Source organism: Pundamilia nyererei, unplaced genomic scaffold, assembly GCF_000239375.1.
Source record: "Pundamilia nyererei isolate P.nyererei 1_Seehausen unplaced genomic scaffold, PunNye1.0 scaffold00094, whole genome shotgun sequence".
NCBI classification, from domain to species: domain Eukaryota; kingdom Metazoa; phylum Chordata; class Actinopteri; order Cichliformes; family Cichlidae; genus Pundamilia; species Pundamilia nyererei.
Genome location: NW_005187495.1, coordinates 1,031,239 through 1,057,102, shown reverse-complemented (window position 1 = coordinate 1,057,102; position 25,864 = coordinate 1,031,239). Strand labels below are relative to the sequence as shown.

General features: G+C 39.5%; 1 protein-coding gene across 3 annotated transcripts in view; it reads left to right on the top strand.

Moving 5' to 3' along the window:
• LOC102215661 (gamma-aminobutyric acid receptor subunit beta-3-like) overlaps positions 1 to 25,864 on the top strand; it is an 88,630-nt gene that overhangs the window by 52,964 nt on the left and 9,802 nt on the right. For all 3 annotated transcript variants that reach the window (XM_005739838.1, XM_005739837.1, XM_005739839.1), the window contains 4 exons: positions 8,062 to 8,282; positions 13,864 to 13,946; positions 16,294 to 16,431; positions 23,254 to 23,406. In XM_005739838.1, coding sequence (XP_005739895.1) covers positions 8,062 to 8,282; positions 13,864 to 13,946; positions 16,294 to 16,431; positions 23,254 to 23,406 — 595 coding nt within the window. The remainder of the gene's footprint in view (positions 1 to 8,061; positions 8,283 to 13,863; positions 13,947 to 16,293; positions 16,432 to 23,253; positions 23,407 to 25,864) is intronic.

The following is a 25,864-nucleotide window of genomic DNA, read 5'->3' as shown; positions in this document are numbered from 1 at the left end:
ATCAAAGGATTGATTTTAAGTGTGCCGTATTTTCTAAAAAACACGGTAATAACGACAGCCTGCTAGCATGCTCTACCAAAAATATCTGACGGTTGTGTATCTGACGGATGAAAGCCAAACCAATTCCACACCACTGAAGTTGCAGCATTTTTACAAACCAATTCTGGTTCATCCGTTTCATTCAATGATCCGCTTTCGCTCTTCTCATTCTGCGTCGCCGCCATGTGCGTATGAAAACAAAGGCACTGCGCTTGCGCGTTTTACCCATATTCTATCGCGATATTTCATTTTCTTATCGTTGCCCAACATTATACCGGTGAACGTGAACCGTGAACGTTATGATATAGCCCAGCCCTACTCATGCTAATGCTGTCTGAGCTCATCCAGTTATCAGTTGTCTACTTTGTTTTTTATTAGCTCACTATTGATTAACACAGAATTATTTACAATTTTATCTCTTTAGTTTTGTATGATTCAATTACATGACTTGGAAAGTTGTGTTTTTAATAGCTCGTTTTTTTTCCAGCTTGTTAATGAAGGCATAAATAAAGCCTAATTTCTAAAATGCCATTCTAAAGGGTAGAAGTCCATTGTGGGACTCAGTGAAGGGGATGTGACAGTCAATCAGAAGCTTTATGGACAAATATAGTATGTGCGGGAGGTCAGTGAAGAAGGTGTTCCCTTTGACTGGAGCCTAATGATTTATGGTTGGGCTGATCAATATAGTGGTCGGAAAATACTAGACTTTAACAGATACATGAGTGCTAGCATAATTGTCTTCCAATTAATGTTTTTAATAAAATAAAGTGTTACAAAAATAAAGAATAAAGTTTTATTTAATTCTTGGTTTTGATATATTAAAAATAATGCCAGTCCTGGTTGTGGTGCATGTAGCATTTTATTATTTAGAGATCTGCTGGTGCTCTAATTTTGAAAGTTCAGATACTGCCAGATGGGTAGCCTTGGCCCTGTCGTGTGTTGTGTCTCCCCTTCTAGTCATTGACGGCCCTCTGTGGTGTCCATCAATGATCTACTAGCTAATTTTTCAGAATCTTGTGGTTGGACAGTCCAAGTGCAAAATCGTGGACTGCAGCTTGCTGGATGTGCTCTGGAGATCGTCTGCGAGCTGATATCTGGTGGAAAACAGGTTCAGGTCCTACTACATATAGCCCAGGTGACTACACACACAGACAAAATGCAAAATACAAGAAAATGTAAAAGTTTGCACATTTGCAGCACTGTGACGCTTCTTAAGCTACAAAAAGAAGAACGTTTCTTAATCATTCCTTCATGTGTCCTTTTTTCTTTCTTTTTATGCATAGATTATTTAGACTGAACCAGGAGATAACAAGCTAATGTTTATATCCTGTCTATTCAGGCCTAACATGTAATGCCTAATCTCTGGCAGATAATAACTGGTTTTGCCCTTGAGTGCTGCCTTCTTTAACCACATCTGTTATTTAAGCATACAGCAAACTTGTAGGACCCTGTTTAGTAAAACAAAAGGAAAAAGCTAAATTACGATGCTGGGAAGGGCAGAAATGGATCAAATAGTGTCTAAAGTAACAGATTCCATTGAATTGTTCATCAATTTAAGAGAAACAATTTGCTAGACCAATCTGTACGCAGGTACATTATGTGGCGCAGAGTCATAATGGCTGTTCATAAGGGAGAAAAATGTTTGTACATTATTTGTTCTCTGTCGTTCTTCCCTTTGTCCTTCCCCTCTTTTTTTGTTATGAGGCAATGCATCATATGATATTAGACAGTGAGGAAATTATCCTATAAATTGCAGGGCAAAATTGTCATTTAGAGGAAAAAGTCCAATTCAATCACCTCCCTGTGTTTGAGCTAGAGACAGCGCTATTTTTACCATTCTATGGCAGTTGAAGGAGGAGGGGGATAGGAACTCGCTGAGGGATTCCCCCGCACTGCAGTGGTACGGTGCCTCAGGGCCGTCCCCCAGGGGAGCTCGAAAAAAATACATCAAATGGACTCAAATTGCTTTACCATACGGGGGTTCATATGGAGTACACAGTGATTACATATCATGCCAACGTTTTTCCTCTCGTGCACCAAAATGGGAAGTTAAGTCAGGGGGAAAACTTGAGTAATTTATTTTTCAATGGGGAAGTCTGACACTTTCGATAAGTGTCAGATGGAACAATGATCCGTCTTCTCTTTTTCAGTTTATTAGCATGTTTGTTTTTTCCTTTTGTTCTATTGTGGTGCACTCTGTGATGTGCTAATTGGAGCATATGCAAGTGACTGTAAGTGACATGTGACAAACAGCATATTTCCTAGATGCTATAAAAGTTCAGATGCTAGTGCTGTAGAGAGAGAGAGAGAGAGCAAGAAAGACAGATTACGCTGAATCTGGGTCATTTCACAGCCAAAATGTTGCTTATCTGAATTCTCACACAGCCTGAATTGGGAGTGATTATCCAGTCGAGCTAATTGAATAATTGAGGCTCGCTGGAAATCATTTCCACTGGTCACTGTCATTATCTCTGTGGAAAACATGCGCGAATAATCAAACAACAGTGGTAAAGCACGGCATTGTGGGAATTGAAGTGTCGTGAGACATGCCAATAATTCATAATCTGTAGTCCCAGTACAAAATAAATATAAAAAAATCACATTTAAAAAAAAACAGAAAATATTGTTCCAGAGCAGGTAACGCAAAGCTGTAGTCATCCTCATATGATATTCATTTTGATTGTCTCCATGCAAGATTGATGAGGATCCCTTGGCCGCGTGTTTGCACAGGCTACACGATGGATGTGAATCATTCATGTCTTACGAGGTGCTCACTGGGCTGCCCACCTGCTGACACTCCGCCAGGAGATAGAAACCTCATGCATGATACTACTCCCAGGGAGGCGGGGAGGAGATAGGGCGTCATTTACTGGGAGTGATGGAGGCTAAAGTTACGGCGGTAATGGAGCAGACGGAGGGGGACCGTCTATGGTACTGATTCATACAGCAAATTTAATTTCCACCACCTGCTGGGATCAGGCTGTGTAGACTACTTTAATGGGTCTTTGACTGATAACACTTATTGCTCTCTATGTCACAAGTTCCTAAAAAATGACAGGAATTTATTTTCCTGTCATTTAAAGAATGAAAAAGGATTAAATGCAAATATAGCAGCATAGCACTGACAGCATATTTAACTGCCAGTGCTGTGTGCGTCTCTGGAATAAGAGAAAGTAGTCACAGATACCGACATCATATTTCTGAGACCCTGTTGTCACCTCCTCCTCGTGCCACCATCAGTTCCGAGAACAAAGGAGGAGCATTTTAGTGGTAGATCATCTAAATGGCTGTAACGGCATCAAATGGCAACTTCTGGAGGCCAAAGAAATCAAGCTAAAGTGAAAGTGTTTAAAACTGGAGAAAAATGCAGTTTTAGCTTCTATGTATAGTTCGCTCTTTTGTAAGAACTGGACCACTGGTGATTTGTTTTATATGATGTATTTGGGGACTGGTAAGGCTTAAAATTAGAGGCTTGGCTGCTTTGAAATGTCTCCTGGTATTCAGTGTAAAATGGCACAGTCCAGATTATACAGAGTATTTACTATAGTTTTTTTAAGGTTCTGTTCTTTAGTGTGTTCGATTTAACTGAGAAAAATACTACTAACCACTTATAGGCAGGGTCGTGGCTTTGTTCCAGTTTACAGACCTGCTATAATTTCAGGTATAATTTCAGAAATTATAAGACTTTAGAGTTCAGTTCCATTATGTGTTAACAGGTGAAGACTTTGTCATGCTTTTGAAATCTACAAATCTAAATTGCTTAGTGAAAGATGCCTTTTACACAGTTGTTTAGCAGTTCCAAAATTAGGGAGCTGATTTAAAGCAACTTATTTTTGCAGTCATTGCTTTTATATGACTGTTGCTTGATCTTCAATCTGGAATACAGACTTCAAGCAAACATAAAATGTGCTGCATTTTAAAAAGGCGTCTTTGTTCTCCTTACTCCTATTACACTGGTGGGCGTTGATGTTAAACAAGGAACTTGGGCTTCAGACTTTTCTAGGCTTTCAGTTTGCACTGGTTTCTTCTGCTCATGGCTGATACCAGTGAGAGACACTATGGTCATTTCAGGCACACAGCTCTGGCTGTGAGCACAGGTGCCCCATGCACCCACTGTTCTTATGTTTGAACCAATCAGGAGAAAGCTAGCTTAATGGAGAGGAAGGGGAAATAAAACAGCTTGCTTCAGGCAGAGGATAAACTGAAGGGCTTCACCACAGATCAGTATGAGATCAACAAGGATTATTTTGAGCTGTGAAACAGCAAAGCTACACTAGTATAGTCCAATGATACAAATGTGAAATTGTGAATGAGCATACCAGAGCTCCCTCACAGACGCTAGAAAGAATGTGGAGGTAAACATACACAAAGATTAATCCTTTTTTAACAATATTTCTGCATGATAAATAAGTAAAGCAATTCTCAGATCTGTTCCAACTTTTGATACAGTTATATTTTAAAGATATAACTACCATACTTTAAACAGAATCACCGAATCCTGTGCTTGGCAATGGCTTGTTTTTAAGATGGTAATACCGCAAAAAGTCATTGCTACCTGATTATGCCGCATAATTTGTAAAAACCATCATATGGCAATATTGAGAGGAGAGACTACCAAAGAGGCCTTGGTTCCACCACTATACATTTATGGCTCAGAGCCATGAGCTTTCCTTGTCATGCTGTGGGCCCAATCTGTATCCTGTGCTGACTAAGCCCTTCACTTTTACATCTCTGTGTTCTAACCAAACCTGGAAACCATATTTACTGACTGTGAAGAGCAAGTGAAAAGAAAGCAATTATTTAACACAAAGTCAGTCGCCTCAATTTGCATAAATGTATGATCCCCCCTCGTCATGAAAATGCAAAACCTCGAGCATTTTGTATGCATTAGTAACACAGTGTTTCAGGCGCTTGCAAAGAGACAAACAACTACTTGGGTTATGTAACAGTTCTGTCACACATGAACATTTTGGAAAGCTGTGCTCATCACACTGGACGGTTATAATCGTGTTTTGCTTTTTTGTTTTTTTGTTGTTTTTTTTTGGGGGGGGGGGGGGGTGTCTTGTTGTTGCCATTCGGTAAACCTGAAAACTGCAGCACCACACGGACATGTGTGCCTCTACCAGTGCCAGATTGGTGCTGGCTGGTTTCATTACAACGTCACAGCAGGTAAAGAGGGAAGATCATGGCATTGCCCCGAGAAAGAGAGAGTGAGAGAGACCGAGAGAAAGGGGGGAGAGGTGCAGAAACACAGAAATAGAGGAGAGGGACTGTTAGCTTGGTTAAGTGGATTATGTGATGTGGAGGGAGGGAGGGGCTCTGTCCTCTATCGTTGCTGCTGCTTCTGCACTGGTCAAATACGGCTCGAATCAAAGCAAAACAAAAGTATTTACTTACACAACAGTATTTAAATGTTGGATTTTCGCAGGGCTATGAGTGTACCCATGGCTGGGCTTTAAGTACTTCTTGCCAGTAATTGTTTGACTTGTGTGCCAGATGGTGAGCTTTATACAGAAAGACACAAGAACTGCTATTACATAAACACTTCAGTATATGCAAATGCTGCAAAACGTAGTCACAGAGTGAGATTTCGTTTGAGTTTGTGGCTTTTTTTTTTTTTTTTCAGAGAACAGAGAACTGTTTTTCGTTTGTTTTTTTTTTAACATGATTGCACATAAACTTGAGAAACAATGTGTATTTATTGAACATGCACTTAATGCTGATTTATATTATATGACATTTTCTTCTGATAATAATCATAGATTAATACTGACAGTGGTTAAAAAAATAATTTCCCAGTATTTATCCAGACAAAGACGTTTGTTATGTTAGCAACTTTTTTAAGGCTGTCCGTAGCTAGCCTACCTTGCACTTTAGGCTAATTAGCAAAAAACAGCAGCATGCTAGCACATTAATCTTGACAGTGCTATAAATGCTAATGCTGGATACTTGGTTCACCATATTGGTGTACTGGCATTAGAGCAGGGCGATTTGAACAAAAATATTTATCACGATATACATTTCAAAATTTGCGATAACGATAAAACTGACGATATAATTGACACTAGACAAAATACTTTACAACTCCACAACTTTATTAGTGCAAAAAAACCAAAGGGCATTTCCAGTGGAAATTGGCAGACAGATCCTCAGCATAACCATGTATAATATCCACAAAATTTAAGAGGTTATACACACACAATACGGTAATATTATGTTGAAGCACAGTACGTATCACTCCGCGAGGCTCCTGCCTACGATAGCCGTAATGCTCCAACAATCCATCAAGCGGTGCGGCTTCGTAGCTTAGCAAAGTCGTACTGAAACATTTGACAGATTTTCAAGCGCCGTGTACATAAAATCGTTTCGAGGTCAGTAAACACAAGCTGACTTCATACATAAGGCACACGGGATCATAAGGGGCACTGTCGATTTTCAGAAAAATCAAAGGATTGATTTTAAGTGTGCCGTATTTTCCAAAAAACACGGTAATAACAACGGCCCGTTAGCACTATTTTTGGTAGAGCATCCAAAAATAGTGTTTTGTTGTGTATCTGACGGATGAAAGCCAAACCAATTCCACACCACTGAAGTTGCAGCATTTTTACAAACCAATTATGGTTCTTCCGTTTCATTTAATGATCCGCTTTCGCTCTTCTCATTCTGCATCGCCGCCTTGTGATTATGTAAACAAAGGCACTGCGCATGCACGTTTTACCCATATTCTATTGCGATATTTCATTTTCCTATCGTTGCCCAACATTATACCGGTATTACCGTGAACGGTATGATATAGCCCAGCCCTAACTGGCATACTGACATTTTCTACTTAGCTTAAACTAGAGCTTATTCCAGTTGTTAAAAACTAGCCTATAGTTATGAGTACAGTGTCTGATTTGGGCTAAACTCAAAATTGGACTAAAAGTAGATAAATCACAGAAAACAAAACTCAGAAAACGATAAGGGTTTACTAGTACTAATATAGGCCAAGCAAATGGACCTCCAGTTCAAATAAAATTAAGACTAAATTTACTCAACACCAATCATGCAGCAGGAAATGTTGACATACAGTGCACCTACAAAAGGAGGAGTAAAAGCTAGTGAAATATAATCACTGTACCACCAAAATCTAGTGATCATGCCAGACTGTGTATGCTGAAACAAACACAAACTTAGATTGTATTTGATTGAACAAGTATGCATTATAAATTCATCTTATTTGTAAGACAGAGTATGTGATATATTTTAACAGCAAACTTGATCTACTAATATAGTTAAAGAACTTCAAAAACTTTGCATACTGCAGTGCAACCCTAGAGATAAAGTTCTTTTTGATTGCATTTGGGTAATTGCAAAATGCCTGTTAGACTAACAAATAAGCACTGACCTTAGAGGATAGAACAATAAAGTGTTACTTAAAGCATGTGTTTCCATTTCCTTCGCCTATGGAGGATAACAGAAGAGCTGCATTCAACTAAAGCACGTTGAGAGAAAACAGCCACTGGAACAGAGCTGACATTAATTCACTGTGTTTTAACAGCCTAAGTGTCACCCCATTGGAATTTAATGAAAGGGAACGTATGTTTAAAAAGCTTCTGGGCTTGTTGGGGTTGTTATAGGTCAACTTGGAGGTTTTGTGAATCACTGTGCCTATATGAGGAATGCTCAACCACGGGAGAAAAATTAGTTGAAGATCAGGTGAAATTTTCTTTGATTTTTTTTCAATAAAGCTGCAGCTACATGAGTCAGCCTTCCCACACACTGTTGTACAATGGCACATTACTGTGTTGGTTACTGTACTGCAAAAGACAGGGCAAAGGCACTTGAGAGAATTTGGCTAGAGTGTGTGTGTGTGTGTGTGTGTGTGTGAACCAGTTGGCCCACACTCCTTCAAAAGCTGTTCATGTTGCTTTTTAATGTCTGCTGTTTCCTGTGAAAGAAAACCTGAAGTGATTGCCTGTATAACATGTAACAATAAGCTGTACCCACCTTTTATTGTGTTTTTTCTCTTTCTATCCGCAGGACTACACATTGACTATGTATTTCCAGCAGTATTGGAGGGACAAGCGCCTGGCCTATGTGGGAATCCCTCTCAACCTGACACTTGACAACAGGGTTGCTGACCAGCTCTGGGTCCCCGACACCTACTTTCTCAATGACAAGAAGTCTTTCGTCCATGGAGTCACAGTCAAAAACCGCATGATCCGCCTGCATCCAGATGGGACTGTCCTCTATGGACTCAGGTGTGTTCTGCTTGTCAGGTCTTCTTCTTAATGAGACAGTGGGACTTTTGACTGGGCTACATGTTAGCATTCTCAGGATTCCATGTTGTACATTATCTTATGACTCAGTCACACTAGAGTAAAAGTAGGACGCCAACCTCCTTGCAACTACAAAAAGAAATGGTGGTTCATTTTGCCAAAATTTCCTTGTTGCAACTCAAAAAGGTTCTCAGTAGTTTGTATGGACCCACATGCTTGTATGCATACCAGACAATGTTGGGCATGTTTCTAATAAGATGATGGATGATGTTCTGGGAGATCTCCAACCAGATCTGGACCAGGGCTCACTGAGTTCCTGGACAATCTGAGGTGCATTTTAGCAGTGTTGGATGGACTGAAACACAATGTCACAGAGTTGTTCCATTGAATTTAGGTTGTATGAACATGAGAGTCAGTGGTAATCTTGAGTCCCTGCCTACTCTCACCATTGTTGTGCACCTGGAGTAACCCAGGACCCACTGCACAGGCACAGGGTCTAACAGTCAGTCCAAGGGTTTCATCCTGATACCTAATTGCAGTCAGGGTGTTGTGACATTAGCCTGGTGTTCAGGTTGAAACTGCTCTCATTGGTGACAATTGGCCAGAATCTGCCAATTATACTATTCTATGGCAAATGCCAATCTGGCACCACAGTGCTGGGCAGTGAGAATAAGACCCACTAAAGGACGTTGGTCCCTCGGGCCACCTTCATGAAGTCTGTTTCTGATTGCTTAGTCAGCGATATTAACACCAGTGGCCTGCTGAAGGTCATTTTGTAGGGTTCTAGAACTGCTCATCCTGTCCATCTTTGCACAAAGAAGAAGATACCAGTCCGGTTGATGGGTTAAGGACCTTCTACAGCCATGTCCAGCTCCAGAGTAACTGCCTGTCTTATGAAATCTCCAGTCTCCTCCTGAGACTGTGCTTTGAGACATAGTAAGTCTTCTGAAAACGACAAGTAATGATGTGCCATCCTCCAGGAGTTGGACTACCTGTGCAAACTCTGTAGGGTCCAGGTATCATGCTACCAGCAGAGAGACTGACCCTAGCTAAATGCAAAACTAATGAAAAAACAGTCAGAAAAGATGAGGAGCGGAAAAATGTCAGTGGCTGTAAAACCATTCCGGTGTTCAGGGTTGTGTCATTGTTGCCCCTTTGGTGCACCTGTTGTTAATTTAATCAACGGCAGTACAGTTGTAACTAATTAACAACCCCCTCTGCTTCTTAACTGACCAGATCGATATTCCAGAAGTTTAACTGAGTTGATGTTATGAATAAAAAAGGGCTCCCTCTAGTTTTGTTAGCAGTGGATATTCCCCTTATGCACCCGCCTCAGTTTCTTGCTCTAACAACAATGTCATTTTCCTGTTGTTATCAAATCCACAGCTTATGCAAACTTGATCCCACTTGACTTGCTATATAGCTAAAGTTTCATATAGCTTAATCTTTGGTGCCATTAAGTGTCATTGAGACCCCAAACAATTAAAAACATATCAGAGAACCACGGTGTTGCACTGCATGACACCTGCCTTGATTACCATAGATGTGCACTGCAGTTTATTTTGAATCCCACATACATCATTATGCTGCAGTGAACACTCAGAAGAACACCAAGTGTGTATTAATCCTCCACTTAAAAATAGTCCCTTGCAAATACTACTATTTTAGAGTTTAAGGAGATTATTGAGGTTTTTGTATATATAATTTAAAAATTCTACTAATTTTTTGTGACACATACTTTCATCAAAAGTAGAGCTTAGAGTTGCAAAGACAAAGTTAAGCAGTCTAAAAGTAATACAATACACTCGAAAGCATTGTTGATTTTGGTCATTTTATTTCATAGAGGAAAATACAGAGTGACAGCAACCTCATCCTTCAAAATATTTTTTCTTAAAATGAGCCTCTATATTTAGATAAATGAAATGATGAAAAGTTCCTATGATTATATATAGTCAGAAAAATAATAACAAAAGAACTGCATAAGGCAGGTTTATTAAAAATCCCAAATCCAAAAATAGAGAAGACCTGAGAACAAGACTGAGAAGAGAGCACAACCTGACAAGCGGAGAAAAGGGTAATAAGGAACAGGTGAACGTAATCAGACCCTACCAAGGGAAAGAACAAATGATAGTGCAATCACAGAAAATCACATGGGTTCTAACCTTCAAAATAAAACAGGAAGTAAACTGAGTCAAAATCAAACTCACAAAGTCAACAGTAACCATGAAAGCTGTTCTGGACAATTCTGGGCCCTGCAAATAAGCAACACTTATCACGCAAAAAGCAACAAAAGGATGATCAGGGTCAAGAATATTCCCTAAAGTTTTTCAGAGCCAAGTTAATTCTTTGTGTTCAAAGCCTTGTTTTGGCACAGTCCTGCAGCAGCTGAGAGGGTTTTGTGTCATGCTGAAGGGCATGTCAGTGTTAGCATTTTTATTATTTTATTTTTAAAGAGGGCTGCCGTTAGAGTTCATCTACGACAAGAAGTGCAGACAGGTTAGACATGATCCACAATGCAAAGTTCAGCCTTCAGCTATTGTTTGATGTTTGTTTCATAAAGCCCTTGTTTTGAATTTCCATTGATCTTTTCGACAAGCAGGTTCAGAAGAGCTAGTGTGACCTGTTATTATGGATGCAAGCTTTGAATTATTAGAGCAAAGCAAAAACATGTGTGTGTCTGTGTGTGTGTGTGCACTTGCACACTTGCATTTGCATGTGTCAGTGTTCATACTTTATAGTCAAGCAGCTATGCTTGATTATGCAAGTGGAGTTCATAGCATTTAGCCCTGTGGACTACTTATAGACCTTTCAGTGCTTTAAGAGATCAAAAGGAGAGGGAGACGTGTGACGTGGTGTTTGTGATATGAACTGTTACATAAATGAATGCCAGGTAGAGCTGAGTGATATGTTGAATGCAGATTTTTATCGTGGTTTCAAGGCAGCCACTCTGTATTTGTGTGTTTGCTGTTTATTAGGGAAAGCAGTAAAAAATACAATTTTAAGCTCTCAAAAGCAGTTTGTATTTACATTGTAAGTTGCATTTTGCCACAATGCTGTTTGTCATTTTTGCAAATATGGTCTATTAATTGCATTTTACAGAAACTGTCTGTAATTTAAAGAAAGATTAAATGAAATGTAAAAAATGTGCAACTACCAGTCGTTTAAAACCAATCACACACTCAGCCCTCCTGATAGCAGCTTGTGGTGCCCCAAATGCAGAATACAGATTCGTATTGTACTACAGTCAAAACCTGGAACGGTTTTGGTAAAATGATAAAAACGGAACTGTACAATTTCGGGCTTTAGTTTCACAGGATCCCATTCACTCTGACACAAGATACAGTCAAAGAGTTATTCACTTTTCAGAAGATCTTTTCTACAAGTTAATGTTAGCTTCCTTACTAACGTCTTTGGGATACTGTAGTAGTAAGATAATAGGCTAGCAATTGAATTTGCATTGAATACAGACTACTCGAGGGCACAAGAGTACTGTTAGCCTAACATTATTTGTTACTCAAATAGATGGTATTAAGGATTGACCCAGTTATACCTTGAAGTTATAAACTGGTTTCTGAAGTATCATTTTGAAACCTTGAAATGAGGGTTCTGTTGTTGCTGTCTTGGTTTAAAAAATCCAGTGTGACAAGGAGGGGCAGGTCTGACCATGATACCGAACACTCAGAGTACCAGGGATAATCCTGCTGTTTGAAACACAGCGTGATTGAGATTTAAATACAGATTTAATGTTTTATTCTGTATGACCCAAAATGAGTGAATGAGCCCATAACTTCCTAATGAAAGTGTTTACATAGGTCAGCAGTGATCTGGTAAAGTTCTGCATTGGTTTATTTTTCCAACCCAAAAGCTATACCAATGTCTTATAGCTTGTATGACTTCTCCTGTACCTTTACATGAATTTTTGATGGGGTTAAATTGTGCATTGAGTCTTTGTTGGCTGAATTTAGCTGCATGTGTTAGTTTGTCCAGCTGAAGCAATAGTTTCCTTGCGGCTGTTCACATGCTACTGTAGAGTCTTTTGAAATTTGGTCAAATCAGCAATTGGACTCTCTTTTGCTCAATACAAGCCCACAGCTAAGACTAGCTAGTTAGCTAGCTAGGTAGTTAGCTGTATGCCAAATAAAAAGAGATACTTCAACAATTTTTGTGTTTTTGATAAATGCAGTAATGAATAATAATTAAGTAAAAAGCCGTAACACAGGCATTTGGTTATTTCAGAATGGACTTCATGTCACTGGGTTATATTAGCTAACACGCGCTAACTGGTACAGTGTACGATATTTGTTTCTGACTTGGCTTTTGTTAGACAGAGTGGCATGGAAAAAAAAAGATTAAAACTGACCCACAACCAAATGCAATTATTTCAGGTTTAATTTATCAAATGACATTTTCTGATAATCAGTTGGATTTTGAGGCTGTAATTTATATTCCAATTTATGCCATTTAGATATCATCTTTTATTCATATGAATTTTTTTTTGATTAAACACCTTCGACTCCAATGTCCCCAAATCCATGGATTTTCAATATGTTCTAATTTAAAAACTGTTACTTTAATGATTTAATGTAAATCAACTAATTTTTTTTAACTGCTAATCAATACAGTGTAGGTAGTTTTTTTTTCTTGTTGTTACCATAATGAAATGAAGAGATAAGGTAGCAGAGAAGCTTCAGTGATATTGATAATCTGTGTCATGTATTGGAAAATGTGTTGGAAGTCCATATAATCTATAATATGTGTGGTAATGCTTACTGTTAATGTTACTGTTGAAGACCTCTTATTATGTTGCTGTAATTTTTGCTGCATAATAATATCACATAATGGAGCCTCATCTCAGTCTTTGCTCAGTGAATACATCCAGTGGCTAACTGCCAAGCAGCCAGCTTTTAATCAGGCCAGACTTAGCCTAAATCATTTTGAATTTGCATTTCACTTTGCTGCTTTTTTTAACTGTCTGATTATCAGTCGTTTGAGCTCGCACATCTGATAAACAAAAGGCACAGATACCTCCTCATGACCCAGTTCAGTTGAACAGGGAAGGATGCATTTCCTTAATATCATTTTTATTTTTACAAATTTTTACTTGATCGCAGGATGGAGGGATGGACAGTTTTGGTGAAAGGGAAGCACAAAATGTTTCAAAAGCAAACATGTTCGTTGCTTGTCTTGTATGATCTATAGTCTAATTAGGTATACAGTTACACAGTCAGCATTTTAACTAGGAGGTGGTGCTATAATCTTATTTTAAGATGACAATGCCAGTAGTCTCCAGTAATATGAAACCAGCTGAGGGACAGGTTGAAAAGGCAAATGGACATTTGGTTTCCTTTAAAGATGATAGGTGCTTTCACCTTAATGCTGTAATCTAATTGTATTCCCGCAGTCCCTTATTCTGTTAGGTAACTGCTTACCTGCATTGCTATTTTTAAAACACCTCAAATCCCTTACATCTTCACTCTCCTTCTGATCCGTCTTTCAGAACAATTTTAGTAAATCACATGTGTTAACTAAAATATACCCTCTCCCCCCATGCCTTCTTTTTCAGGATAACTACAACAGCAGCATGTATGATGGATCTCAGGAGGTATCCTCTGGATGAACAGAACTGCACTCTGGAGATAGAGAGCTGTGAGTAGACAGGCCTAATGCCTTGTGGGCTTGACAGATCAACAGCGGCGCACAGGCAGAGTGTCTCATGTGTGAAATGTTACAGATGCATGAAAGAATGTGCAACCTGAGGTACAGCAGCGGTTGTGTGTGTGTTTCTCTTCTGTGTTCTGTAGCCTTTCTTTTAAATCTGTACCAGATGGATGAGGGTAGTATATATGACTATGACAAATACTTAGCTAATTTCATTCAATATTATACTTCTATAAAGATTTGGGAAAGTTTAAAAGACCAATCTAGTGCAGTTATTTAGTTAGAAGTCATGCTTTCTTTTGCAAATGTTTGCACCTTATTTAACCTCGTAAAGATCCACTAGGTTGCCATGTGCTACTTAGGGTAGGAATAGTTTCAGACTCAATTCTACCTCTATAAATGGAATCTTATACCAGAAGTACTATAAGGTTAAAATGCATGTAGGAAAGTAGTTTTGAAAAGTAACAGCGTCAAGTTTCTGAAACCTGCTGCTAAAATTCAACCCTAACACAACTCCTTAGTAGTTCGTCAGTAACCTGGTGGGTGTAATGAAGTAACATTGATGACAAAATAACAATTACTTTTGGAGACTATAAAAGAAAACCTCAAAAAAAAGGAGTCTGTGCAAGACTTTACCCTCTGTCATGCATTTTCCTCTGGTTGCTTGCTGGTTCTATTGTAGCAAATATAATATTGAACTACGTCTACATAATCTGTGTCAATTATGCAGAACAACACAGGGGTTATTGTTCTGCATGCAGAGATATTTGTTCTAAACAAGCAATAAAAAGAGCTATAAATGCAAAACAGGAATATAGACAAACAGCAGGCCAAGGCATCAACCTGAGGGCAAGTCATTTAAAAATAAAAGTGATAAGTATATGGGAAGCATTCATTTATTGGTCACCTAACCAATGTAAGTCTAGTATTCGCTCTATTTTTAGCTCATTTAGGCCATTGGCCTATTTAATAGGTACACCTAGCTAGTTTCAGGCTGAACCCTATTTTGCTTTCAGAGCTGCCTTTCTTGTGGCACAAATTCAGCAAAGTCCTGGAAACATTCCATATTGACATGATAGTGCAAAACACTTAGCCCTCAGTCGATGTTTTCTCTTTTTTGGATCATTCATCACTGTGTAGAAAAATCTCAGCAGTTTCTGAAGTACTGAGATCAGTCGGTGAGACACCAACAGCCATGCAAAATTCAAAGTCACTTAAATTAATCTCTCTTCTTCAATCTGTGCTCACAATCAGCTCAGCTCTTGACTATGTCTACATGCCTAAATGTGTTGAGTTGCTGTCATGCGATTGGCCGATTGGATATATTTTGTTAACAATCAGTTTACTTATCCATTTCAGGATCCAGTGTGCCGGAGCCTATCCAGCCTATATAGGGCGAGCATGTAGAGTTGGAGGGAAATTCACATTCACACCTACAGCCAATTAGGAATCACCAACTGACTTAGAGTAACAAGGTTAGGTTAGATTAGGTTATATGTGGCCATTTAGCTGCTAAATGCTGCAAATGACTTTGGCCCTGTTCTGTTTTGTGCTGATAGCGAGCAGGCCATCGCGGCTTTAAACAGGGCTGATAAGAAACAGTGACACGAAACCGTGATGGCGTGGGCCAAAACAATGAGCTGAAAGACACCAAAGGGCTCGTTACAGACAGGGCATCCCATCTCTCTGTAGGGTGTGTTATTACGAATAACTGGGATGCCATTACACGTGTTATGTTGATATAAAAATATTGATTCAAGCAGATTTAAGTTAGACATTTCACATATTTATTTGTGAGAACTCCTCAGCGTTTGAATGCTGTATCACTTAGCAGCAGTGAGTGTCTCTGCTCGTCCTTTACAGACATCCTCAGGGCACCACTTGGTTTCATGTCAGCCTTCTGATTGGGCACTGATTTACACCTGGCATGCCAACAATACGGCAGGATAGGATTAGGCTTATCAGGAACACATAGAGTTTAAGGCTAGTTAGAGCCAATGTCTCGGCTAGAGTAAGAACAAAGCACATTGTAGATGTTTGTATTTATATTGTTTTTGGTATCATCCCCACAAAAATACTAAAGCAAGATCTGCTAATGGCACTGGACATGTCTATTTTATAATTCTTCTGACATTTTCCAAACCCCAAGTAAAGCTATTAAGAAAAGCGCCTGGTACTTGGAAACAACTTCAAAAGTGTTTTTTTATTTCCTTCCCAAATGACAGCCCAGTTGGATGATCAGCAACACTGCATGTCTTGGTCTCCAGTGATGGTTAGACAGATGGTTACACCTTGGTGTGCATGTGTGTGTGTCTGCGCACGTCTTCTTCTACAGATGGCTACACCACAGACGACATCGAGTTCTACTGGAAGGGAGGCGAGTCGGCTGTGACGGGGGTGACACGGATCGAGTTGCCTCAGTTTTCCATTGTCGATTACAAGCTGGTGTCCAAGAACGTAGTCTTTTCCACAGGTAAATGCTTCATCAGCTGGATTACCTCTGGGAATAATGCACGGTGAGGCTAACTAGGGGATGTGACATTTTAGATCATATTGTCCATTTCATGCACTGGCCTGTTTTCGGGAGCTGATTATTCCATCAGTTTCTGCAGCAAACATGCCAAAATGTCTGTTGATCTTATATCAACAGATATAATATATATATTGGTGCTTTTAATTGGATTGAAATGAGGAAATGCGCCGTCTTTGAAGTATCCCTCATGCAGCAGTAGGCAACGCAAGCTTGTTGGAATGGTGCTTAAGCGGGACATGTGGTAAATTAGAAAGTATATCATGCCCACTTCTGGCAGTTCTTGACCCAGAGAGGTGAAGTTTAAATGGATGTAATGGTTCAGTTATTGTGCTATCAGTAGGAAATGTAGCTGAAGACTCTTAACAAGTCAGTGTGATTGCAGCAGTCTGATTGAGAAGCCCCTGAAAAATTGGTTTCAAATACAATAATAATAAATAGTCATAATTAAAGACATGAATGTCTAAGTTTGTAGTTATTATTTATGAAAACCTCAGTTTCAATTCAGTTTTATATAGATAATACGATATGATTTATATAGCCCCAAACCACAACAGCTATCCTTTCAAGATGCTTCATAGTGTAAGGTAAAGACCCTAAAATAATGGGGAGAAAGCCCAAGCAACTAGGCAACCCCTATGAGTGACCACTTGGCGACAGTGGGAAGAAAAAACTCCCTTTTAACAGGAAACAAACCTCCGGCAGAACCAGACTCTGGCAAGGCAGCCTGCTGAACAGCTGGGATTGAGGGGAGGAAGATGGGACAAAAAATGATATTAAACAGTCACACAGCTGTTTGCAGATCTGATCTGAAATGTTGTTCCTTTCAGAAATCGCTCATGTTGAAACAACTAAATTGATGTAGGTTTGAAAGAAAATTGTATCTTAACATAAAAGTTGTATCAACATTTTTTGAATTATTTGTATAGCTTCATTCACTGTCATCACAATACAGTGACAAACACTTGAGGATGAGGATGTTACTTTAATACTGTTACACCCTACTATATTCACTCTCTGTGGGCTAAAATCTCCCGCTGCACTACAAAACATCCTGCTGCTAGAGCCCAGCCGATATTCAGTGATTCAAATATTGTGATAGTCCGATATGTGGGCAGATTTTTTTCCCTTTCAGAAACACGAAGCATAAACAGATTGTCACGAGCCAGCAGATCTCAGACCTTATTTATCATCAAATGACCTTTAACCTCTAATGAAATGTGGATGACAAGAAACACTGAGGAAGAGTTTCAGTATAGTTAGAAGGCAAAATGACAGGTTAAGGCAACTTGTAAAGTCAATGTATATGAAGGATTTACCGTATCACATTTCATGTTCTAATTCATGTGTGTCAGATCGCTGTAGAGGAGCTATTTTAACAAGTAATCCTCATTTCAATCATATTCCATGAACTTTGATTTGACACGTCGCCCATCCACTGAGGTCCAAAATGAATCAGACTGTTACTGAATGTGTACATTTACGCCGGAACGCAGAGTGTTTATGAACATTTCGAAACCAGCGACCATATAATCTGGTCAGAGGGGACACATCGAGAAAGGCGGCTTCTCCGGAGCCTCGGAAATAAAAGCTGTGTGACATTTAGTAATAATGTAATTTCTCACAGAAGTTATGCTCATGAGGAAGTGCCACGCTGGGTCTGAAAAGGACATGCACAGTAAATCACTCTTTGTTTGCCTTCTCGGGCGTGCGTAACATTTCTGTTGTGGCCGTTCTGCGTTATTTTCTGTTTTTTCATGCTGAGATGCTGTTGAAGCACGCGTGCACCTTTCTCTGTCTGTACTGCACGTGCGGCTGCTTTCCATTTACCATCATACGCGGGTGTCTCTGCCCTTCATGTGAATCACATGTAAGTGTGCCGATGCAAGCGCGTCTCTTGTTTATGAGAGGCGGCTTGTCCCTTGTGGGTGGTGGCTATTATTTTAATGTCCGGTGGTCTGCTCGCCCGCTCAGGATGTGTGAAGCACATCAAAGGCTCCCTGCCAGGCTGCCTAATGATCAGGTCTTGTCCATGTCATGTGCCACTAGCAAGCCTTTAGTTCCCTTCCCTTTTTTTCCTTTCCTGCTATCCCTCCAATCTGTCACTATCTCTCCCTCTTTTCTCTTCCTCCTGTTTTCCCTCCGGGCTTTCTTTAATATAACTTTTCTTAGTGCTTTTAAAAGGTGTGCTTGGATGCCAACTACCCTGCTCGCTGCAAGAAAAAAAACCCGGGTTTCAGGGCATCATAAATTCATGTGAAATGAGGCCCTCAACACATCAGTGTTTCTCATTTAAACACACACAAACTGTCTGTTTGCATGCGAGGGTAATATCTGCATGTCCGTATGGAAATGCTTGTATGGCCACTAGGGCAACATTTCTGAGTTAGGTAACATTTAATAGACTGTATAGAAAAGATGGATGTTGCTACCATGGTTTCAAAAGTCTGCTCAGGAACAACTCAAGGAACACAACAAAGCTCGCTTAGTCCCAAACCAATCAAGCATCAGAACAAGCTTGATTCACTGATGTTACCTAATGGATCCAAAGTCCGGCACCCCCAGAGATCCTCTGTGTGTGCATCAGGAGGTCAGAGCTCTTTTTGGCAGAACAGAGAAGCAACAAAATACTAAGCGGGTGGCTTTAATTCTGTGACTCGTTGTTCTTTAAGCCTCGAATATACCTTCGAGTTTGTGTGTTTTAGAAAACAAGAAATGCTTCGTTAACAGCTTTAGAAAAAAAAGCCCTGAAAGTACTCATTTTTAATTAATGTAGGACTGAAATTCATTAAGAAGCTTTTGCAGACTGCGCACAAGGACAAATCTGGCTCACTTTTGCCGAGCAACGGTATTAGAAAAAAAGACTTCACTAAGACTTCTGCTGCATACTTGCGATACACTTTTAAAAGCCAGTAATGCAAACAGTTATATCATGCAGTGCTTCATCTGAGCTGCAGGTAGTCAGCCCAACATAAAAACACGGAAAGCTAAAAAAACAACCTTCATAAAGAAAGCTTGAGCAGCAGGATCCAGTGCAAGATTGGCGCGTATGGGGTCAGTGGATCCCTTAAAGATGCGTCTCATTGCCAGAATCAAACTGTCAGTGGATACAACACAGCCTCTCATTGCTTCTAAACCTTGACAGTAACACTCCTGCGATCAGCGTGTCAAAGCAGACAAAAAAAGTCACCACCTTCAGCCTTACCCAGACTCCACTATATGACTGCCATCATCACCTTAACTCTTCGCCTTTTCTGTTTTTTTCCCCCTCTCCTCCCTCTCCTCCCCGCCCTCGCACATGGTGTTCCTCCCACTTGCCGATGTTGTTTGGTATAGCAGTTACAGCCAGTACTGCTCTACACCCACACACAAGTGAACCTCAGCCTCCTCTTTTTCTGAGCCACTTCTGCATCTGCTACTGCGGAGATACTCTGCTCCGATTTAGGCTGGAGGAGTTGCCATTAAAGCTGCATCTAAAAGAGTGAATGGGATATTGCCACAGTCTGTTCCTATATTCACACTGCGGTGAAGTGTAGGTTCAGCATGTGTGGAGTTTTTTCACTGCTGCCAAAACTGTAAATATTGGAGAATCATTGAATGTGATAAACAACGCATACTTTGTGTATTTATATGAACGCTAACATATGCTCGACTGTGAGATGAAGCTTTGGTTAAAGTTGCACAAAGAATTAAACACAGAAGCTTATGGAATTAGCTAGTTGAGACAATTAATTGATCAGTGAATCATTTAAGCAACTAATCAGTTGATTAGTGAAAGTCAAACGGAGTCAAATTCTTCGTTTTGGCCAAATAAGGTTTTTTGTAACTCATTTTAATCAATACATCCAGGTAAAATTTCACAATCACACAGTATTGGGGCAATGTGTCAGCTAGTGAGCACACCCTAGATATGCCTCCTTTAGAAATCGAATTATTTTTTTTCTTTTATTCAGTATAACCCAAAATGATTGACTGAACCCATAAACTAATCAGTAAAGTCTTTACAGGATTAGAGAGCCTTTCCAGTTCTGACAAACCTGCCTACATAAACGTTCTTGCCGATATTGACAAGGGTTAGACTCTCAAACCAACAACTTGTGTCTCTAACCCTAAGATGTAGCTTTTACTTTAGATTTGAGTGTTGTTAAGCTGACTGGAAAACCAAATATACCAAACAACATCCATGGATGTCTGGTGCTTGGTGAGGTAACTTTGGAACAACCAATCAAATTGGCACGAGGATCTGTTAACACCAAAATCCCTACTTTAGGCTTACATGCTTTACTTGTATTTATTTGTAAGTGGAAGTGATGGGATAATTTGGGATATTTTATTACACCTAGTTAGGTGTAATATTACTTTAGCATGTGTTCATGTTTCTAATTAGTCGAGTCATTCGTAATGAGTCATTTGGCACCGGGCCCCGAGAGTTGAGGCTCGGGTGTGAAATTTATGGTTTTCAGGGTTTTTATCGTTAGCTCGGTTTCCCTGGGTGTTTTCCCATGTTGTAGTTGTTTTATTTTGAAAGAAATATTTACGCGTTACCATAGCGATCAGAGAGCATTAAGAGGCAGCGAGGAGGATGTTACTCTGTGTTGTTGGCACATTTCTGGAGGAATAAGTTACACAATTACACAGTGAATTTGCGTTTATTATTATATTTACAAAATACCACAGTTTTTGTCTTGGTCGTATCATTTTATTTTGTTGTATTTATCCGCGACACCGCAAAGGCTGGTCCGTAAAATTATTCTGACATTAAACCGGTCCGTGGTGCAAAAAAGGTTGGAGACCTCTGGACTAGATGGACAAAACTATCAGGCCACACCTCATAATCTGAATTTTGTCAAAAAGTGGGTCATTCGAAAGAGCTCACTGAATTTTAGTGCGGTAAACAAATAGGTTGCTAAGTCAACTGATGAAAATTCTACCCTCTTAGATATTCCACGATAAGCTGGTTTTAATGCAAAGTGCAAATGCTTTAGGAGCCACAGGAATTCAGCCATGAAGTGGCTGTGTAAAGTCCCAAAGCAGGGTTACCAAGTGCTCAGGTGCAAAGTGTGTAAAAGTTGCCAACACTGTGCTGAGTTGGCATTAAGATCAGCACTAAAACTGTGCTCCAGGAGCTTCATGGCATGGCAGTTCCTGCAGGGGTAATGTGTAGGTGGCCTAGTCCTTTTGTCTATATACTTCTGTATTTCTACATGGTTTTTATCTTGAAGGACGCAGTTATAGAAATAAAAAGAAATAAAAGTGGCATTAAAACTGAACAAATGTTATCTACTTGATAAATAAATTAAATGAAAACCGAAAGACAAGCAAAAATCATTATGTTTCAGGGACCTTTTTAAAAAATATTTCAGAACTCATGAAGGCACGAAGGTCAAGGGAAAAACGTCTTTTTTGCATCAATAAAGAATATTTTTCTTCATGTTGACTTCAGTGTACATGTATATTGTCTGGTATGTGTTTGTGGTACATGTATAGACTTTGTTGTTCATTTGTTTGTTGGTGATAAAAATTTGATAGGTAGGTGGAAAAATAATGAATTTAAGCCTAGTAGGATTCACTTTCTGGGAACTATGAATATCTTCAGTATAATAAACAAATCCCATATAGACCAGTTGGGCCAACACTGCATTATAGCCTGCTGGTGCGAGACTGTTTTGGGAGTATAATGAGTTAATGTGGGCTTTGTGCATGACATACTAAATAATTCCACTGATCCATCATGATATAAAATGGGGTTTGTGGGTGCTGAATGCTTTAAAAAGTCAAATCAGTCAATAGCTCTTAGAGTACATAATAACATTTGATGTATGGCCTGTTTTTGAAATTATATGTTGCCATTTTTATTGCTATCTAACATACAGCTGGTGCTGAATCTTAATGAGATTGGGTGTGGGTTTTTTTTTTTTGGTTTTTTTTAAGTGACTCTATGAAACTCCACACAAGTGTGTAGTCGATTGGACCCACGCTCACCATAAGTAGCTTTGGCTGACACCCACGGATTGGCAATTACAGCATAATGGGCCCCACTTCTCCTCCAATATAAAACAAAAATGGAAAAATGTCTAAGAATAGTGGGAGTAACAAGCCATAGATAAAATCTATATAGAGACATAATGCTAGGAGATTGATGAGAAACCGTGCCACGCCATTTATATCAGCGCTTCATGCACAGTCATGCACAGACTCTGTTTATATTTCAGGTCATGGAAAAAAAATTAATGGCAAAAATGCTCTCTCAAAAGCAGCGCTATAATTTGAAATTCCTGACTTATGAAGCCTCTGAAGCACCGCTACATGCATTTATAAAGCTCAGCATTCTTGTAATGCCGAATCCTTCAGAATCCACCCATGAATTATGGAGGTGGATGATGTGGAGAATTGATAAATCAAAACATGGTGAAATTTTTATCACCGTCCTGAATATTGTGTCACATCTCTCTGATGCATGACTGCAGTTTTGTGTGCGCGTGTGAGAGCGAGTCAGTGTGCGTTTGCGCGTTTGAAGGGGATGCTTGTTACCATGGCGACCCATGCTGCTGGGGTTGCTGTGGGAACTGAAACAAAAACACGAGGTGTCCCTGCATGCTTCTCAGAAGAACAAAGTTAAAACATTATCAAGTGAATGCAAAAATAACGTCTAAGGGATGTTAATATGTTTCATTTTACCAGTTTTTATATTACACGCCATGAACCTTCAGAGGTTCTTGCCTACTTTATCTCTCAACCACTCGTCTCTGTCTCGCTTATCTTAAGGTGCCTACCCTCGACTGTCTCTGAGCTTCAAGCTGAAGAGGAACATCGGCTACTTTATTTTGCAGACGTACATGCCATCAATCCTAATTACCATCCTCTCCTGGGTGTCCTTCTGGATAAACTATGATGCGTCAGCAGCCAGAGTGGCTCTAGGTAAGTAGTGGTGACTGTTTAAGAGCAAGTATTTTTCTTTCTCAGATGAGGTCGGGGACTGGTAGAAATCAGAAGCTGCCTTTCTTCCTTCAGCTTGATTCCCAAAATAGTCTGAACTTCTCCTGTTATTGTGTCTGAGCTTTGGGAACTGGCCTGTAAATGGATGGACTAAATGGTGATAGATTTGAGGAAAAGTGCCATCCTGTATGTCTTAATGGACTGTTTTTATCCATTGTGACAGTTTCTGTAGGGCAAAAGTACAAATTCACTGAGAAGCCTTCATGAGCTACAAATTCATCACATATCTAATGGGCATTATTTAACCTCTACTTGAGTGGTGCAGTTTAGTAGCACTCAACAATGCAGAGATCAAGTAAACAAGTCAGTGGTATGTAATTATGGAGATTTCAAGCTGGAGGCTGAAGCATAGTTTTGCCTTTGTGTAAAGCTGAGCCGACCACACATCAGGCAAGTGCAATGGTCAGGATATGAAGGCAGCCAAGGTAATATCTCAGGTGCAATTTATACATAGTGCTTTCCACAACACTCATACTTGACATGCTAAATAGGTAATTAAGTGTTCATTAAGCTACACCTCTAAATAACAGAGGTCCAGTTCAAGCTTAAGGAGTAAGGAAACAGCTCTACTGCCTATTTCTGAGAGAGGGTGGTCTCTTCCTTTAGTTTTTATAAACCCCAAAACAAGATGAAACTCAAAAGAAGTATATGTGATATAGCTTTTGTTAGCGCTAATATTATGCAAGGTAGCCATAAACCATGTTTAGCCGTAAGTACTAGCTGTGAATACTGCTGTAAAAACAGCATACTGTCTGTACTAAGATTGTGTTGAACATTTATTAGCAGCAACATGGCAACCAGAGACCACTTCAAGTGACGACAGGCAAAATAACCACTGGTGACTTGAAGTGGGCGAGTCCCGAGTTACACTGTTCTCAACTTTGTAATTGCTAATGCTAACTTCAATGTTGCTTTGCAGTTAGCAAAATAACGTTTTGGTTACTTTGAGCAAATCACTACTTTATGGAGTTTAACTACCCAGCAAACATAGTGAAAACTGTGACATTATTCGATGGATCAAAGCGGTTTGTGGTAAGATTACACCACAAATGAACAGATGTTGATATTTCCTCAAATTTTTGTGTTTCAGCAATGTCTACTCTTACGAAGCAAGAAATGTCAGTCATACATACAACAAAGAAAGAAAATGGATGTGTGTTTTTTTTACAGCATTGGAGTGATAAATAATTTAGATATGAAATAGATGCAATCAGACAGCCACTCTGCATAAATCCAGATAAGTTCAACATGTAATACACAATCAGTTGTGTGTTGCTTACTTGCTTATCTGGATCACCACCATTTACACTCTATCCCCCAGTATTAGTATAACCTTTTAGAGCAGTCTGATCTAAGTCTTTATTAGTTCTCTAATCATTTTTGTTCTAACAATATGTCAGAAAGTGTGTTACATAATATAACAATTGTGTGAAATATCATTGTTTAACGCTACTGGTTAAACTAAGTAACACATTTTTAACCAAACAGATGATGAGATGGTGAGCCTTTCGTTAGTAAGATTTCCCATTGTTAGAGATGCTGTAGGTGGTTGGAGAGAACTAACATTGTCAGATACCCTTCAGGGACTATTTTGGAGCCATTTCACAGTGAAAAGAGAAGGCTCTCTCTGAACTGGCAACAAGCCACGGATTCATGCAGCAAAGCCTCCGCAACCGGCAAACTTTTCCAAAAAAAAAAAAGAAATTCCAAGTTGTGCTAAATAAATGATGCCATGGAAAATGAAAGCACAGCTTTATGTGCTAATCTTGAATTAGGAATATTTGTAGTTGTTTTCCTTTATTGACTTTTCATAAAATGCTTTCATAACACTTAACTATCCCAACTAGGCAAATTAAGGCAGAAGGGGCCAGACCTTTAAAATCCCAGACTGTAATCAGTTGGCAGTAGTAGCCAACAAGTAGTCAAGTTTGGCTGCAACTAATGATTGAAACGAATCAGTTGATGACTGATTGGGTAATTATTCAGCTTCTAAAAGTGTAAGGTGACCTTTTGAGGTTGGTTGTCCAAAATCCAAAGAAAGGCAATAAATCTGCAGTGCTGCTCTGCCGTTGTGGACAAACTTGACGGAAACTTTCAGGTGTGGCTGGAGATGGGTGAGCAGTAAATGTTTGCCCATGGGCCAAATAGTTCAATCTGGCCATGCCAATTGATTGCTGCTTCAGTCCTTCAGTTCAGTTTGTAAGGATAGATAATGGACCAGTAATGACCTTAACACATCATAATGCTTTTTGGAAAACATGTTTTGATCCATTACCTTTCAGCAGCATCCATCTGTTCCCCTGCTACCCTGGAGGGAATCTGTGTGTGTGTGTGTGTGTGTGTGTGTGTGTGTGTGTGTGTGTGTGTGTGTGTGTGTGTG